The sequence below is a fragment of the Tamandua tetradactyla genome, chromosome 1, assembly GCF_023851605.1.
Source record: "Tamandua tetradactyla isolate mTamTet1 chromosome 1, mTamTet1.pri, whole genome shotgun sequence".
NCBI classification, from domain to species: domain Eukaryota; kingdom Metazoa; phylum Chordata; class Mammalia; order Pilosa; family Myrmecophagidae; genus Tamandua; species Tamandua tetradactyla.
The window spans coordinates 134,228,389-134,244,454 of record NC_135327.1 but is presented as its reverse complement, the minus strand read 5'-3'; the positions used below and the strand labels follow the sequence as shown (position 1 = coordinate 134,244,454).

General features: G+C 34.4%; 1 protein-coding gene across 2 annotated transcripts in view; it reads right to left on the bottom strand.

The window, feature by feature from the left end:
• Positions 1–16,066, bottom strand: part of SEMA3E (semaphorin 3E) — a 292,458-nt gene that overhangs the window by 7,278 nt on the left and 269,114 nt on the right. For both annotated transcript variants that reach the window (XM_077151784.1, XM_077151800.1), the window contains exons 15-16: positions 10,616–10,683; positions 8,782–8,921 (exon numbers count right to left, since the gene is read on the bottom strand). In XM_077151784.1, coding sequence (XP_077007899.1) covers positions 8,782–8,921; positions 10,616–10,683 — 208 coding nt within the window. The remainder of the gene's footprint in view (positions 1–8,781; positions 8,922–10,615; positions 10,684–16,066) is intronic.

The following is a 16,066-nucleotide window of genomic DNA, read 5'->3' as shown; positions in this document are numbered from 1 at the left end:
AAATGTGTCTTACATGGACTCTGAATACCTAAAAATAAAAAATGACTTGGAAATTTGTATTTGAAGTCCTTCCATGATTTAGTCTTTATACTTTGGTTAACATCGATACCTCCAATGTCAAATCGTGATTACAGAATTGTTTTCAACCACCTGTGCTTTTTCTGCATCTGCAGACCAGATTTTCTTGGTCAAGAAGATGATACATAATACATCATTTCTATCAAATATTCTTATAGGCAATCTCAATAATACAGAATTTCTTACTGAAAATGTTTTTAATTTTCTTAGCTATCATGATTGGCTCAGTATGTTTCATAACATAAATAAGAAAAAGTTACTGAACAAAGAATCCCGAACATCTGGTAGCTGGTGAAGAAGAAGCAGTGATTTCCATGTGTCTCAACCATATGGTTCCACACTTTTCATAGGAAAGAGACCAATACAGGCCTTGAAATTGTATAATTCAGAATATATTTAATAATGAAATTAGTTTTGTTAGTCAAGAATTAAAGACCAACAATTTCTATATTTATTTATTTGTTTATCTGGCCTGCCTTCAATTCAAAAACTATTTAATTGATTTACAGAAAATATATCTAATATAAAAGGATAAAAATAAAACTTTTCTTTTATCGAATACACTTTCCACTGCGAACCTGAAATGGGAAAGAGATTATTACCACTTAGGGACAAGGTGAATTGCTTAATAACTTCTCTGAGAAACCTACTAAAAATAAACTTGTATCTTTGCTTCAGATTATTAAATTCCAAATGCGGAAAAGAAAACTTATCTCTAATAGAAGATGCTGGGAAGAAAGATATAATACGTAAGAACTCAAAACTATAACATGAAAAAAATTGTAATATTCAAATACATCAAATACATCAACTATATCAGAGAAGAAATTTGGAATAAGTAAATTCAAGAAGAGGTTAATATATAAAGATGCGAAGAACTCTTGCAAGTCACAAAAAAGTTTAAAAAGGGAAAAGTATATAAATATTCAATTCAGAGAAGGAGAAACTCACATGATTAATAAGTATGCAAGTTAAGGTGCAACCTTATTGAACAAATGAAGTTAAACAAGACACCACCTTACCCTTGGAAGAAAGAAAAAAATTAAGAGAATTAGGAAGTACCATATATCAGTGAGGATGTGGAGAAATGAGAACCTATGTGAACTGCTTTGGAAGTGTGGATGGTATAGAGATTCTGGAGGGCAAGGTAACGATAAAGAAATGAAGGACGCTGATGGATAATAATCCAGAAACTTGCACACAAATCTATAAGAGAATATTTGCAGAGATGATTATTAAAGTTGTGATAACAGGAGTTAATGGTACCCTGGGTGCCCACTCGTGGAGGAAAAGGATAAATCAAGTGCAGTGGATATATGTTTGAGATGTTAAGCAGTAGTCAGGAGCAGTGGAATAGAAACATGCAGGAACATGCATAAGACTTAAAAACATACTGCCGAGTTTCCAAAGTAAGAAACAGAATCCAATCTATAATGTAATACATTTATTTTTGCAGGCCATGCATATTTAAAACGTTATATACATTTGCTCAAAGATAGAAACATATGATTGGACATATTCCAATCATTAGAATCAATGCATATGGGAAAGCAAGGATGAAAGTGAAGATAGATGATTCAAGGAAAATAAAGTCAGACAAGAGAGGAGCTTTGTGCAGTGGAATCCTGACATCATGTAATGAACAAAGTATGATTAATTAAATTATGCAACTTAAGTCAAAACCAAAAACCAAAAACAAACAAGCAAAAAATAAAAATCCTCCAGTTGTTTCTAATGATTAGCCAATAAACTATGCTTGTTTTTAATATCTATTCAAGCTCTAGTATACTATGATCCTGTGATTTTGGAAATACCGCTAAAAAATAAGCAACAGTTTTAGCAGAGTAATGTTTAGTGAAATATCAATATCTAAGAAATCAAGTTGAAGGAAAAATAAAAGGATAGAGGATGGAAGTCAAGAAAAGGTTAAAACACATAAATGCACACACCATAAAGCACTGTACAGCTATTGTACAGAGTACAAATTCAACACAAATTTCCTACTTACCAAGGGAAAGAGGAGAGTGTGATAAATTCTAAAATTCAAACTATCTCTAAAATAAAATTAAAAGTACTGATTGCTATGAGAAGCACACTGCTACCTGATATTGAGATCTGAGAAACATCTCTTATATCAACTCACAAAATGAATTGGACATCCTAATAACAGCACAATATTAAATGCATTTCCTTAAGGCAATAGCCTCAGTATAGGACAAGAACAAGACGCCCAAGTACAATTCAATACCTTTTATTCAAAGTGGGGCTAAAACAATGTGGTCCAGAGACACATTTCTTCACTAGTAAATCTTCAGGCAGATGTACATTTTTATTATCTAGAAGATCATATGCACACTAATAACAAGAACAAGATGGATTGGAAAGCAAAGGGAACTAGCATTTTTGAGCCTCTCATCTATTGTGTACCTGATACTGGACTTTGCCTTACCAAAGTTGCCTCATCAAATCAAGTGCCCCAAATCACATTGCCTCAGTGGGATCAGACATAGATTCAAATCTGATGCATAACTCTTCAAGATCTAAGAAGACAGGCTTAATTTTCAAAGATGCTGAGTATTCTCTTGGAAAATTAACAGACGATAGCTCTACCTCAATATCTGGATCTGTTTTTAAGGCCATAAAGTTGCTTTATATTTTCCATTAATAAGTGAGTTGCAATTCCTTTGCAATCGTAAAGGAATAACAATGAAATTAATGAGCTACACTGCTAAGTAGTCCAAAGCTATATATATATATATTGGGGTTGTGTAACATTATAAAATCTTTATCAAGGCTACAAAATGAAAATTCTGAATATTTTACCTGTTACAAATAGAAGCTGTCAATCTAGAAAATAGTACTTTTCTTTTCAACAGACTGAAATAGAAATGTCAAAACTACTTAACAGATGTTTCAAATGAGGCAAAGAGTTCATGCATTTTATGAAAACAAGACAAAGAAATAATGTTCACGTGGAACAAAGCCTGATGCTCTAAATATATGTATATAAAGTGAAACATGTAAATTTGTAGCCCGCATTGACCCCTTAACTTTCTGTTATAGACTGGCATTGGTGAATATCAGGAAAATATGAGCCATCTAGCAACCAACAGGCTAGAGTAAGGATGGGATTTTACCTATAATTCTCCTTCTTTTGATGGCATAATATAACTGCAATACGAAAAGGCTTACTTTGTTTACTCTGTTGTTCTTTGTTTTGTTTTTACAAGAGAGTTTGTTTCCTTAATAACCCACTGAATCATAAATAAAATTATGCTTTAATTTAGACTGTACAAATCCAGCATGGATGCAATCAGCCCTAAGGTATGTGAAAGGAGCTGCCGATTGATAAGGTAACTATGCCTCAACCTCTTAGATTTCCCACCATTATTTAATTGACTTCAATTAATTTCTCTTACTCAGCAGGTGGTCTGAAGGCAGAGTTGAGAAGTGACAATTTTTGACATAGGAAAAAAAGAATTGAAAGAGTGAAATGAAACTGAAGTTTTAGAGTTTTGATGTCAATACACATTTGCTCTCATTTCCTATAATAAATATGCACATTTGTGCATTTTTGGCAGTTTATGAAATACACATGGTTAGCTATTTAAAGTAAATTAAAATAGTTAAATAGTTAAATATAGCATCCGTAAGGGAAAGGTCAATGAGGATCAGACAGAAAATAATTTTGCCTTGTTTACCATGAACCAGTGGCTTGCATACCTGCATGAGGAACATTTTATATACGTGAAATTGTCCCTGCATTTCTCCCATTTTCCCGTGGGAATGATGTAAGTTCATTCAACTTATTCCTAGAACTCAACCTTGTTTTCAGTGTCTTGGTGATGTATACTTTGGTTTTGTCAGTAAGCACTAAGGAATGAGGTCCAAAAGAATAAACTTTAGGAAACTACTCATATTTCTTGGTCGAATTGAAAATTTATTGCAATGAAATTTTAGTATGCAGCACAAAGCTATTCATAAGAAAATTTTTTTTCAAAATATTGAGAAATTCTGCACAATAACACCCATTTAAGAAGGCTTTGCTAGTATCTGCACCTTCGAGTCTTCAAGTCAAGGAATGATAAACTTCCTGTAAAGAGTGAGTATTTGGGGCTTTGTGGGTCATATGGTCTCTGTCAGAAGTATTCAGCTTTGTGGTGTCAGAGTGAAAACAGTCATAGACAATAAAATCACATTTTTAAACTGGAAAATACTTGCAAGCACATTATTGCTATATTATGGAGCAGTCACTCACATAGCATTAGAGTGGAAGGTATAGGGAAGGTATACATTAAGAGTTAATGTACGTTTGAACAAAGATTTTTACCTCAACCCTGTGTCATGCTCAGTTCAATGGCTACATGTCTCCACCCTTACCCCAACATACTGAATTCTTTAAAACAGTTTCAAGGATGACATTTTTAAAACCAAATATTGATCACATCACTTTCTCTCCTGAAAACTACCGAATGATTTCCTGTTTAATTGAAAACAAAGGTCAAAGCCCTTCACCGTGGCCTGCAAGGCCCTGCCTCAGCTGATCCATCAGCTCTGACCCATGGTCTGTTGGTCTCCCAATTATTCACTCCACTCCAGCCTCACTGGACTCCTTCCCCAGGACTCTGAATATGTCAGCCACACTCGACATCAGGCTACATCAGGGCTTTTGCGCCTGCTGTTACCTCTGCCCAGAAAGTTCTTCTCCCAGATGGTCACATGTCTTCTGTCCTAACTTCTTTCAGGTCTTTTTGCAAATGCTACTTTCTTGGGGACCTTTCATATAAGACCTCCCACGAGCACCCCTTTTGAAATTGTACCCTCTCCCTCTAAGTAATTCCTTTCTCAGTCTTGTGCGTAATTTTCTCTTTATCATCACCTAACGTGTTAAATACTCTTCTTATTTAGTTATTATTATTATTACCTTCTAAGAAAGAAGAAAGAGCCGTTCTTTGTTCACTGCTAGATCTCTATGACTATAACACTGCTTGGCATACAGTGTTCAGAAGGATGCGCAAACAATGCATTTCAAGTGAATGAATAAAACAGTTTATTTAAGAACACAAGCAAATGAAGTAGAGCACTCTTTGAGTTTTTTACCAACATACTCTCACAGCAGAGCAGAATGAGTCTGGCTATTATGAGAAGCCCTCTGCTGTGGACAGACGTAGGGTGGAAACTTTAAAAGGCAGTTTGAGGATGGGAATGCATCGATGTCTACACTGAATATACAGCATAACAAAGGTACATGGTATCAGAGCTTAAAGAGTGGGGACTATTCAAATTATCGGCAGACATCAAGTGTGGGGTGTATGCCTGCCGCAAAGGCTGCACCAGCATGTTTCCCTAAATCTTGTCAAAAAATAAAATTTATGAGGATCAAGCTTACATGAGAAGCATTTTCCAGAAATCAAGTTCTAGAACCCCAGGTGTGAAGCATTTTCATTTCCATGTCCCAGAGCAACTATATTTAGAATTCTAATTTCAGAAGGCAGTGTGGTTTAGTAGAAAAAAATATGAAAAATCGGATTCAAATTCTACTTTACTAGCAAATTATTAACCATTCTGTATCTCAATTACCTCACCTATAAACTATTTTTACAATAAAATAGTATAAGCTATAAAAAGCCTACAGCACAGTCCTTGGTCCTCAGACAATGACTAGATGTGAGGTAGCACAGCTTTGGAGTCAGGAATGCCTGAATTTAGACCTCGGGCCTGTCACTAACTTTGTGTATGAGTGTAACTCTCTATGCTTCAGTGCCAGCATTTACAATACGGGGCTAGGGGTGCCCGTGAGGTTCAATGAAGAACGCTCGCCCTCCATGCGCGAGACTCGGGTTCGATTTCTGGACCACGCACCACCACCCCCCCCCCCCAAAAAGAAAGTACAACATGAGGATAACTATATTTAATGTGTCACTCTGAGATCTAGAGATAATATGGTAGAGCACATATCACAGTTCCTGGTGGGTAGTGGGAATACATCAAAGAATAGCTCCTTCTAGCATGTCTCATCTATTAAGTTACTTTTTCCCCTCAGGATATCACATTAATTGAGGCACATCATAATTAACTGGGGCATCACAAAGGAGATTCTCTTTTTTGAAGTACCTAGAAAAGTAGACTTTCCATAAACATTTGTGGAATTAAATTGTCTTCTATATAATATATTTAAGGAAGCAGGAAAGTCTAATGAGCATTTTAGAGAGAACTACAGTAATCCAGAGTTTAGAACTCTAAAATATCTGAGTTTCTAGATGCTTTCTAGCAACTTGACTATCTAGAGTTAAGATCAAGTGAGAACTTTATCCATATGAATTTGTGGTTTCTGGGTAACTCCAGAGCACTGAGTTTGGATTTGCAGGCAGGTGTTCCAGGAATAAAAATTTCATTTTGATAAAAGGAAAACACATATATGACAACCAGAACTTTTACAAAAGAACATGATTTGACTGCAAATTATTGAATTCTCATGGCTTGCAGTGTCCATGAGGAGCTCGTGGGCCTTTACCAAGACATTCTAAAACACATTCCCACAGGAGGCAAAAATTGGACTAGATGACCTTAAGCATTCTTTCCAATGGCCAAGATTTGATAATAAAATGATTGTCTTATATGCTTACAGTAACAATAATCAATGCAAAAATGGTCTTTGAATAAAATTTACAGTTCACATGGGAAGCAACTCCACTTTGTATACACAGTATATGCATCCAAACTTTGATGAAATAATCACTTTTGTCTTCCTTTCGCTTTGTTTTAGATTGTGAAATAATGTATATATATATATATATATATATATATGTACATGTACATTTGCTATTTCTTGAGAACCCAGGTATTTTCTGATTATGATATGCCCTTTAATGCAGATAACAAACACAAAATTTCAAATCTTAGTAAAAACATCACTCAGAGAAATGTGAGTGCGATTGGAAATACTGACTAAAAATTATGGGAGAGGAGAAACAGCTTATTATCAACAATATAAGAAAGAAGCTTATAATTGAACATTGATGAATGCAGCACGTCAAAATGATTTGGTAAAGATTTCCAAATGAGAAGATTTCCAAATGAGACAGATTACGGTGAGTTCCAAATTAGAAACAGAACCTACTGAGTGAAGACAACCACTGATGAAAGAATTATTTCTCTGTCTTCTAAAGCCATCCATCTGGATGAACTATGGAATAATCCCAGATCCTCCCCTGCCAAGTGAGTTATGATGGAATTTAAAAAGCCTCCACCTCACATTTGTGAAATGGAAACTTCTTTAGTACTAAATCCACAATTTATTTCAGTGCTATGTTACATTATAGGACACATTTTATTTATTTATTTATTTATTTATTTATTGCCTGGGCAGGCTCTGCGAATCGAACCCAGGTTTCTGGCATGGCAGGTGGTAATTCTACCACTGAACCACCATCACACCACCCTGGACACATTTATTTTTATGATATCATGAAAATGTAGGAGGATTTTCCTTTCCTGTTTGTATCTCTATATTATTGAGGTGACCTTCTCTCTAATACCCATGTCAGGAACCTAAGATTTATAAATTTAATCATGTTTGTACTGTATTGTATAATTTTAATAAGAACATGTTAGTTTTTAGTTTCACAGTAGGCTAGAAAAAAGGTATGAGAAGTCAAAATGTTCCATAGATGGAATCAATAATTTTGTTCCTCAAAGACAAATATTGGGTCTCCAATGTCAAAATGAGGTGAAAACTTCCAAGGATTCTCTCTATTCAATATGCTCTGTTTAGCTCTCTCCTGTGCCATCAGGCAGGTCTCTAGAAATTTCCTTGTTCAACTTGAAGCCATCCCTTTACCCAGGATCATGTCTGCACTTCTACCAACACGCATATCCCTCTAATATAACTGGATTTCCTTCCTCTTGCTATTTTTATAATTCCACGTTTTGTGAAGTTCAAAACACACAGCAACATCAGATATTTTATCTGCCTTCCCTAATTCGTTCACTTCCTTGACCTCTCCCTGAATACAATCACCTCCCTGGATTCATCACTTTCTTTTTTACCTGGTAACTGCCTCCAGAGTATTCGATATGGGTGCCTTAAATGCTGCCTATCCTTCACCTCTGTAAAGCAGGCTGAGTCGTTTCACTCCCATCACTTAGATGATCATAGCATATAATTTCCACCATTAAATCTTCTTTAAAGACCAAATAAACTGATACTTCTCCTTTGTTCCCAATGGACAAGAACCCCTGTGTCTGTCTCAAATATGATTTATCATACAACCAGTTAAATGTTGCTGCTGTCATTTTAATTCTATTATCTTTATGTCCAAAATATGTGTGTTTGTGTTGCTTAAATTTGCTATTTCACTGAAACAATGCTTCGGATGACACAATGTAAAAGTATCACTTTGACAACTTGACACTAAAATCATGAAGCTATAAGTACCTCCTGAATAAAAAGAAAAATCTAATTTCCAGGATTCAAGTTACCGATTTATACATATATATAGAAAGTATTCATTTATATATACATAAAATTTATATTTGCATATAAAAATTAGTATATATGTACAAATTTCATACATAAAATACACCTAATAAATAAAACCTATTTTAAAATGAAAAGTTTCATTTTTAAGCACCCAAATAAATTGTTTTCAAGCATATACTATATACAAGACACCAAGGCGTGAAGGCATAGCTATAATTTACCTCCTCTTTTTTTGTTTCATGTCCTTTCTGTACAAACCAAATGACTTTTGCTTGTAATGATCGTGGGGTACATTCCAGCAAAGTACTATTGCTCTCTATGCCATAGGCCAGTCGCTCTTCCGTCTTATCCAAAGCATCCCCTACAAAACAAAAGTTAACATCAGTATAGAGACTTTGATTTTAACAGGTAATTAATTTTTTAAAACATTACGCAAATGTTCTGAGAGGTGATCGTGGTCATGAATATACAGTCATGTAATGATATTGTGAGTTATTGTGCATATACCAAGAATGGAATGATCATATGGTAAGAATGTTTGTGTTTGTATGGTGTTATGTTAAAAAAAAAAAAGATTATTTATTCAGACCCTTGCAACAAAACGAATAATTCTTAGCAATTAAGGTTCAATGATGTTAATTTCTAAATAAGGTCATTAAGAGTTAGATTGGAATATTTTCTAAATGCCCAAAATCTGGGCCCTGGTTATGGAGCAGGATGGTATCTGGAAGTCTGATTGGCTAAGGATACAACAACCAGGAATGGTAAGATGGTGTATCAATGTTAAAATCATGGCAAATCAATGGTTTCATCCACTGATAAAGCAGGAAGAGAAGGTGAGCACCAAAAGTTCAGGCAAGGCAAAAGATCAAATTCATGGTTACAAGCAAAAGTGAAATCAGAAATCTAGGTGTTATGGCACAACACGACAACAGGTGTGAGTGACATTGTGATAAGGGATTGCACTTATCCAGATGTGGGGCAGTTGCAGTAAGAAGAAAGCACAAAACTGAACTAAGGACTTGGTGAACCAGAATTTGATTGTAACTTTAAAAAGTCTTGGGCCAGAAATGCTCTCACTGGTCTTGAACCTAGGTTTGTATACAAGAAAGTACATTCGCTGCAGTGATGGATAAAAGCAAGTGGACTTACTCTATTGTTGTAACAAAGATCCAATTCATAACTAGATCCTAGAAATTTTTCCCTGTGTCCAAGTCTCCATCTTCAAAACTTACCCCTAAGTTTTCCTAAGGATAAGATCATGCCTTTCACTTGCCAGTAATTCCCAATAGGCTTGAGTCCTGCACTGACCCCTGAGTCGGTCTGGTGTCTAGTGAAGTGAAGCTGGACTGCCATCTCTGGATGAATGCGTAACCGCCACTGTGCTCCCCTTCACGTGGCCTTCCTCCTGCTACTTCCTCATGAGCCCAGTGACAATGCACACAGCCTGCTCACCAATGGCCATCACACTTTGAAGATTCAGAATAGTGCCTTCCTGTCTTGTTTGGCTTCCTTACACTTGTCCCTAGCTGGAATTTCCATTCATTCTTTACCTCAAAGACCCTCTTCAATCTTTCAACCTAATCTCACATCGGCACCATCAACCCCAGCTCTAGGTTTACCTATGCCAGCTAAAGAGTAAATGTTTTTCACTTTATTCTATGCTAAAGCTTCGTTAAGTGGCTTGATACAAGTTACATCACTTTCAACAAGATCTCTGTAAGCGAAAAAATTCCCATGTATGGGATGGAGAGACAAAACCTACTAATCACTGTGGCATTAGCCACCTAAAGTACACAGCATTCTCCTTCTAGGAGTTACCTGTTTGGAGATCTAATATTAAAGCTTGGGGGTGGTATATAAAACATTTTCCTAGTTAGGTAAAAATTTATATCAAATCCATATTTTAAGTAATGAAAGAAATAAAGAAGCATTTCAGTAACATTGTTCTAGTATATTTCGATCACAAATAAGGACTCTTTTTTTAAGAGGTTTGCAGTTTATCTGCAATGTCCAGTCTAAGTAACCCACAGCAATTGATTTCCCATACATTACCAACAAACTGCTGTCCAAAGCATTGCTGAGCTGCATTTCCATGCCGAACATCTTGTCTGCGGAATCTCCTGAAATAAAGTAAATGCATTGAGGAGATGTTCAGATTTCAATTTTCCAGATATAGCCAACTGCATTAAATATTCAAGCACTATTCTGCTACTGAAAAAATTTGATCATTCATACCAAACAAGGAGAAAATCCAAGTTTTATAGTTTTCCATATTTCTATTGATATCTTCCAATGATTAAGTTGTATATAGAACTGTTCTTTAAACATTAATAAGCTTGAATTTTGGATTCCCAAGCAATAATTTAAGAAGTTTCCCTTTACATGTCATTAAAAATTTTATTCAATAAGAAGATCTTCTGATTTGCAATCAGTATCTTAGGTAGTAAGGGATGTGTGCTGGTAAAGGACAGTAGAATTTCAGGAAGAATTTCCATTTGATTAAAAATGGTCATAATTGTGTAAAGGAATTTTAATCTAAATGTTTTGTGCTGTAGTAATAAAGATCAATTAGCACAAACACAGTTACTAATGAAAAAAGGTAAACTGATAATATACTCATATTACTTTTTCAGATATATATTTGGAAATACTATGCCTCTCTTCAATGAATAGTGCATTATAAATGATTAGCAGAATGTCTTGCATAGAGTGGCAAGAAATATTTTCCACAATCCACCTACTATTAGAATTAGAATTGCCTTTGAGTATATGTGCATTCTTGATAGAATGTTTAAAATATTGTGTTTTTTAAACATGAAAAAATACAATATTTTATATCCATGGAAAAAAGAATTCCAGATATATATTATATTTTAAATTTGTAAGAAACTTTATGAAGAATTCAACAACAGTGTATATTAGTGATATGAACCCTGGAATTCTTAAGTCATAAACTTCAGTGTACTTAATTCAAATTAGAGGTAAAAACAGAAGTATTAAATAAAGGCAGAATATATCACTTGCTTCTCTAAGTCATAGAATTTCTTCAAGAATTGAGGGAAAAACAAAAGACAATAGTTGTTAATAATTAAAAACTAAAGCATGAGCTGTACTCTTAAGGGAGATGGTGAGGCTTCCAGAAAGATAAAATAATGAGCTGTTTGATTCATATCCGAGCTCTATAATTAAAATTTTTGGAAAAGGGACCCAGATTCAAATTCTAGGGCCACCATTCATGTGTAGTATGATTTACAAATATCTTCCTTTTCCTGTTTGTTTGTATTTTGTGTGTGTGTGTCCTCTATAAAATAAGTTTGGCTAATTGACACCTAGCGTCTACTCCACTTTCAGTTTTAAAAATAAATCTAGGTTCTCTTGCTGCCTCCAAACAATGATAATGGAATTTTACCTCCAATGGAGATGAAGTACTTTCTCAAATATAAGTTCACATCTTTTTGTTCAATCAACAATTGTTTTCCTTTTATTGTAAGATAGGGCAGACAGGCTTTCCCTATCAAATTTTTAGTAGTATGTATGATCCACGTACATATGAATATTTTTTCATATAGATGCTACTGACTAAGAAACCTTATCTAAAGACCTTGGCTTTTACAAAGTTAAATTTTCCACATGAATCATAATAGATCTAAAATTAGAACATGGAAAAAAGTAACAAGGAAAAGTAGAAAGTTTTATGTTTCCATATTATATTCCTGGAATGTACAGCTATTGGAAAACTGATGACATAACTAGCTGAGAATTAAACTGCTATTGTTAATTTCTTACTACATTGAACAATTGCTTCAGTACAGGGAATTTAAAGCTTGCTAAGTAATAACGAATAATGGAGCAGGAGAGAAATAAATGAAATGGGAAATAGTTTCCACTTTACAGGGATGCTGTTAAATAAAGTTTACTAGACAAGCAGTGTAAAAATAAACTGAACTAAGGGTGCACAGGTGGTTCAGTGGTAGAATGCTCACCTTGCATGTTGGAAACCCAGGTTTGATTCCTGGACCATTCACCCCCCCAAAAAAACACCCAAAATACTACTACTACTAATAATAATAATAATAAACTACAATCAAATGATTGTAGATTTATCAGCAGCAGACATAACCAATTTGAATAATAAGCAAAGCATACACAACTTTATATAAAAATATCTTCGGAAGCAAGTTTTGTCAAAGAAAGATATCATATCCTCCAGCAAAGTTTCAGGTTCATTTTATACTATCTATAAATAGTCATACTTTATTTCAGCATTCAAAAATAATGTTTATTTAGATCAGGAGTTGGAGAAAGTTCAAGCAGAGCTTCATTTCATTTTCAAAGTCATTCATTTTTCTTGTGTCTCTAGCCTCTTAGAAACTTTTTTCAAGAACACTGGAAATAGACAAAATAAAAGAGCAAGGAGAAGAGAAAGACCTAGCTCTGTAAATGCGAGTGTCCTTTGGAAAACCTTTTTAAACTAGTGGCTTTGGTTGTGAATTAATGTTTTTCCCCTATTGGCTCATTTTCACTCTGTGAACAGAAATGTATTTATTTTAATGACCAGTTTTCAATTTCGGCTTCTAGTCTGGTATAAAGCAAAAAACGATCTGCTATAAAAGCAAACTATTTTCCCTTCATGTGCTGGAACTTGGCCAAAAGGTCTCCTCCAGGGGTGGATGATGGTTCAAAAGACTCTGACGCTACTGTAAGATCTCCATTACATGCCACTAAACTGAACTAATTCATTTGCAAGAACAGCTCCTGACTCCAGTATTTCAGTCCTTCCTGTCTATGACCTCACACATTCATTTAACTTTCTTTAACTCTCCAAAAAAAAAAAAGGAATATAAAGGAATATATTTATATTCCTTTTAACTATATTACCAAGCTTGTGCTTGTACAAAAGGCACCATGTAACAAAGAAGCATTTAGCTATGGAAAATGTTCAAAATTCATCATCATTATTGCAGTCCTAATATAGAAGCTTGTTATATTTAGGAGTTGGTCCAAGACTTGTAAACATTACTATGCTGCTAATAAGGCAAAATTACCTTTCCATCTTCAGGTCCTACTACTCCAGCCCTGACCTATGGAGCTGCAGTTTTCCCTGGACATTCTCTGTCTTCACACAGGCAATAATTCCCCTTACTTGGAATCTCCTTCTACCTCTATCTTCAAGATTAACTCAAAGGATGAGTTATTTTGAGGATTAAATAATGTATTGTGTATAATGCACATAATCTAGTACCTTATAAATAGTATGTGCTCAGGAGCGAGCTCCTACTATCATTTACAAATCCATACATTAGGATGAATTTTCCTATAGACAGGGGCTGAGATTATTTCCTCATGCCCCCTTACATATAGTACAATAACTGGCTGAATGGGTAAATAAATCATTAAGCAGTATTTCAAAATAATAACAAGGCAGCATTCTTCAACAATCATTTTCAGGTATCAACAAGTATTTGTACAAAATCAGTTTGCTCAATTGTTTAAAACAGTTGGTGTATTATTTATTTTAGACATGTCCTTTCAAAGCATTATTTCACTATCTACTTATTATATCCTTTCTGTTTAAATACTCATTGGAATGTTAATTCAGATTAGGACAAATTGACAAAAGTTTTGAATTACTGAGGTTGTTTTAATTTTCTTTTTAAATCAACTCTTCTATAGATGTGAACCTATACAAATAACAAAAGAGATAAAGTGGAACAAATTAAATTCTGAAAAAAAGGGATTAAAGGAAAGTAACTCAGTCTGGTTCCTGGTGCCTGTCTATGTAAAAAAAAACCCAAAGGTGAAATATCAAAAAATGAAATTAATATATATTGCTTTTTTTAGTACGGAAATTGTTTATACTTCCATGTTTTTGTTTTAAACTGCTTTTAGTCTCTTTATCAAGAGAAAAACATAATTGATTATTTTATGAGGAATGAAAGTATTTCTTATATATTCCCCCCAAATATGCACACCCTCCTAAGGCCTGATTGGAGAGATACTCTCATTCTTCAAATACCTTGTGTCCCTCGCTATCTCCTGTTCAAAGCATCCTGGGATTTACTTACCTTCTCTAACAAGTGGCAATGACCTCGATGAATGGAGACATTGGAATTTGGGGGTTTTTAAGTGCCTTTCATTTGTGTTGAATTAAATCACACGTTTCAATAATTATACAGGTCATGTATTTGCCTAGGAGTTAAAATATTCACTTTCAAAATGAAATAAATGAAGACCAGCTGGTAGAGAGGACATGGGGCAAATGCAGGATGTATTTTAGAATTTATTTATTTATTTTCCTTTCAAGTCTTTGAACCCCTTGTGTGTGGTGGCTTGCCATTTCCACATTTCACTTTTATCTAAGTCATTTCAAGTCCTGCAGCCAAAGTTTCAGAAGGCAAAAAGGTGATCCAAAAGGGGTTGAAAAATACAAGCCCAACTGCACGCTCAGCTCCTGTCTCTGACACAATAATTAATGAAACTTACTTGCAAATAAATTTCATGTTTTTAAGGCTTGAACTTTATATAACTTGTAATTCAACAGAAGGCTTCGTTATTAGTATTTTGGTAATTAAAATTAGATTCTTTGGCTGATATTATATGTGTGTGTGAGGTATTTTCTCTATATTTTTTTCTATACCTACTACTGCAAGTGCATGTGGGCATACACACACACACACACACACACACACACACACATGTATATGTATAATCCTCATCTCATCTTAAAATACTCATCTTTATTTAACTGACTGACCAGTGGATGACAAAAACACCTACTACCAGAAGGCAGTGGTTGGGTTCATACATTTTTTCCACATGCCTTCATTACTGTTCTATGGAAAATTCAGTACAAGTTTATTTCAGTTCAGCATAGAGAGTAACGTAATTGAAACATCAGAACTGAAAGAACTGTCCTCTCTCGGGATGAAGATTTCATAGGTTGCCAGTACCTGCTGCTGAAAGAACCCAGAAACAAGGCCCCTAAATGCAAACTGAAAATGTTTCTTCTTCCAATTAAAAAACAAACAAACAAAAAAAAACATTCTTAAAAGTTCCTTTCAGAAATGTTTCTTTACCTGAATTATTTGCTACTCCCTTGTTTGTAGTATGTAGCTACTGTCTACTCTAAAGTGTTTTTTATATTTACTCCAGGCTGATAAATTATAGGATCAATTTGTTCTGAATGAAATTATCATTGCTTGGTTTACGATCATTAGCCTTTTAAGGTCAAAGGAAGATAGAAACAGATCAGAAGCAGAAGACAAAAAAAAAATCACATCATATTTCTGAACATCTAACTAATATTTTAAAGAAAAGAGAATAGCAAATATTGCTGGTTTTCTACACTTTCCAAGAAAAAAAATAATGACCTCATGTTGCTGATTTGAGATTGGTGAATAAAGAAGAACATCCTTTAAATGAAGAGCTAAAAATAAATCCCAAGTAGAACAGGATTTTATATACTTAATCCTTAGCTCCTATATATAATCTTTAGAACTACAT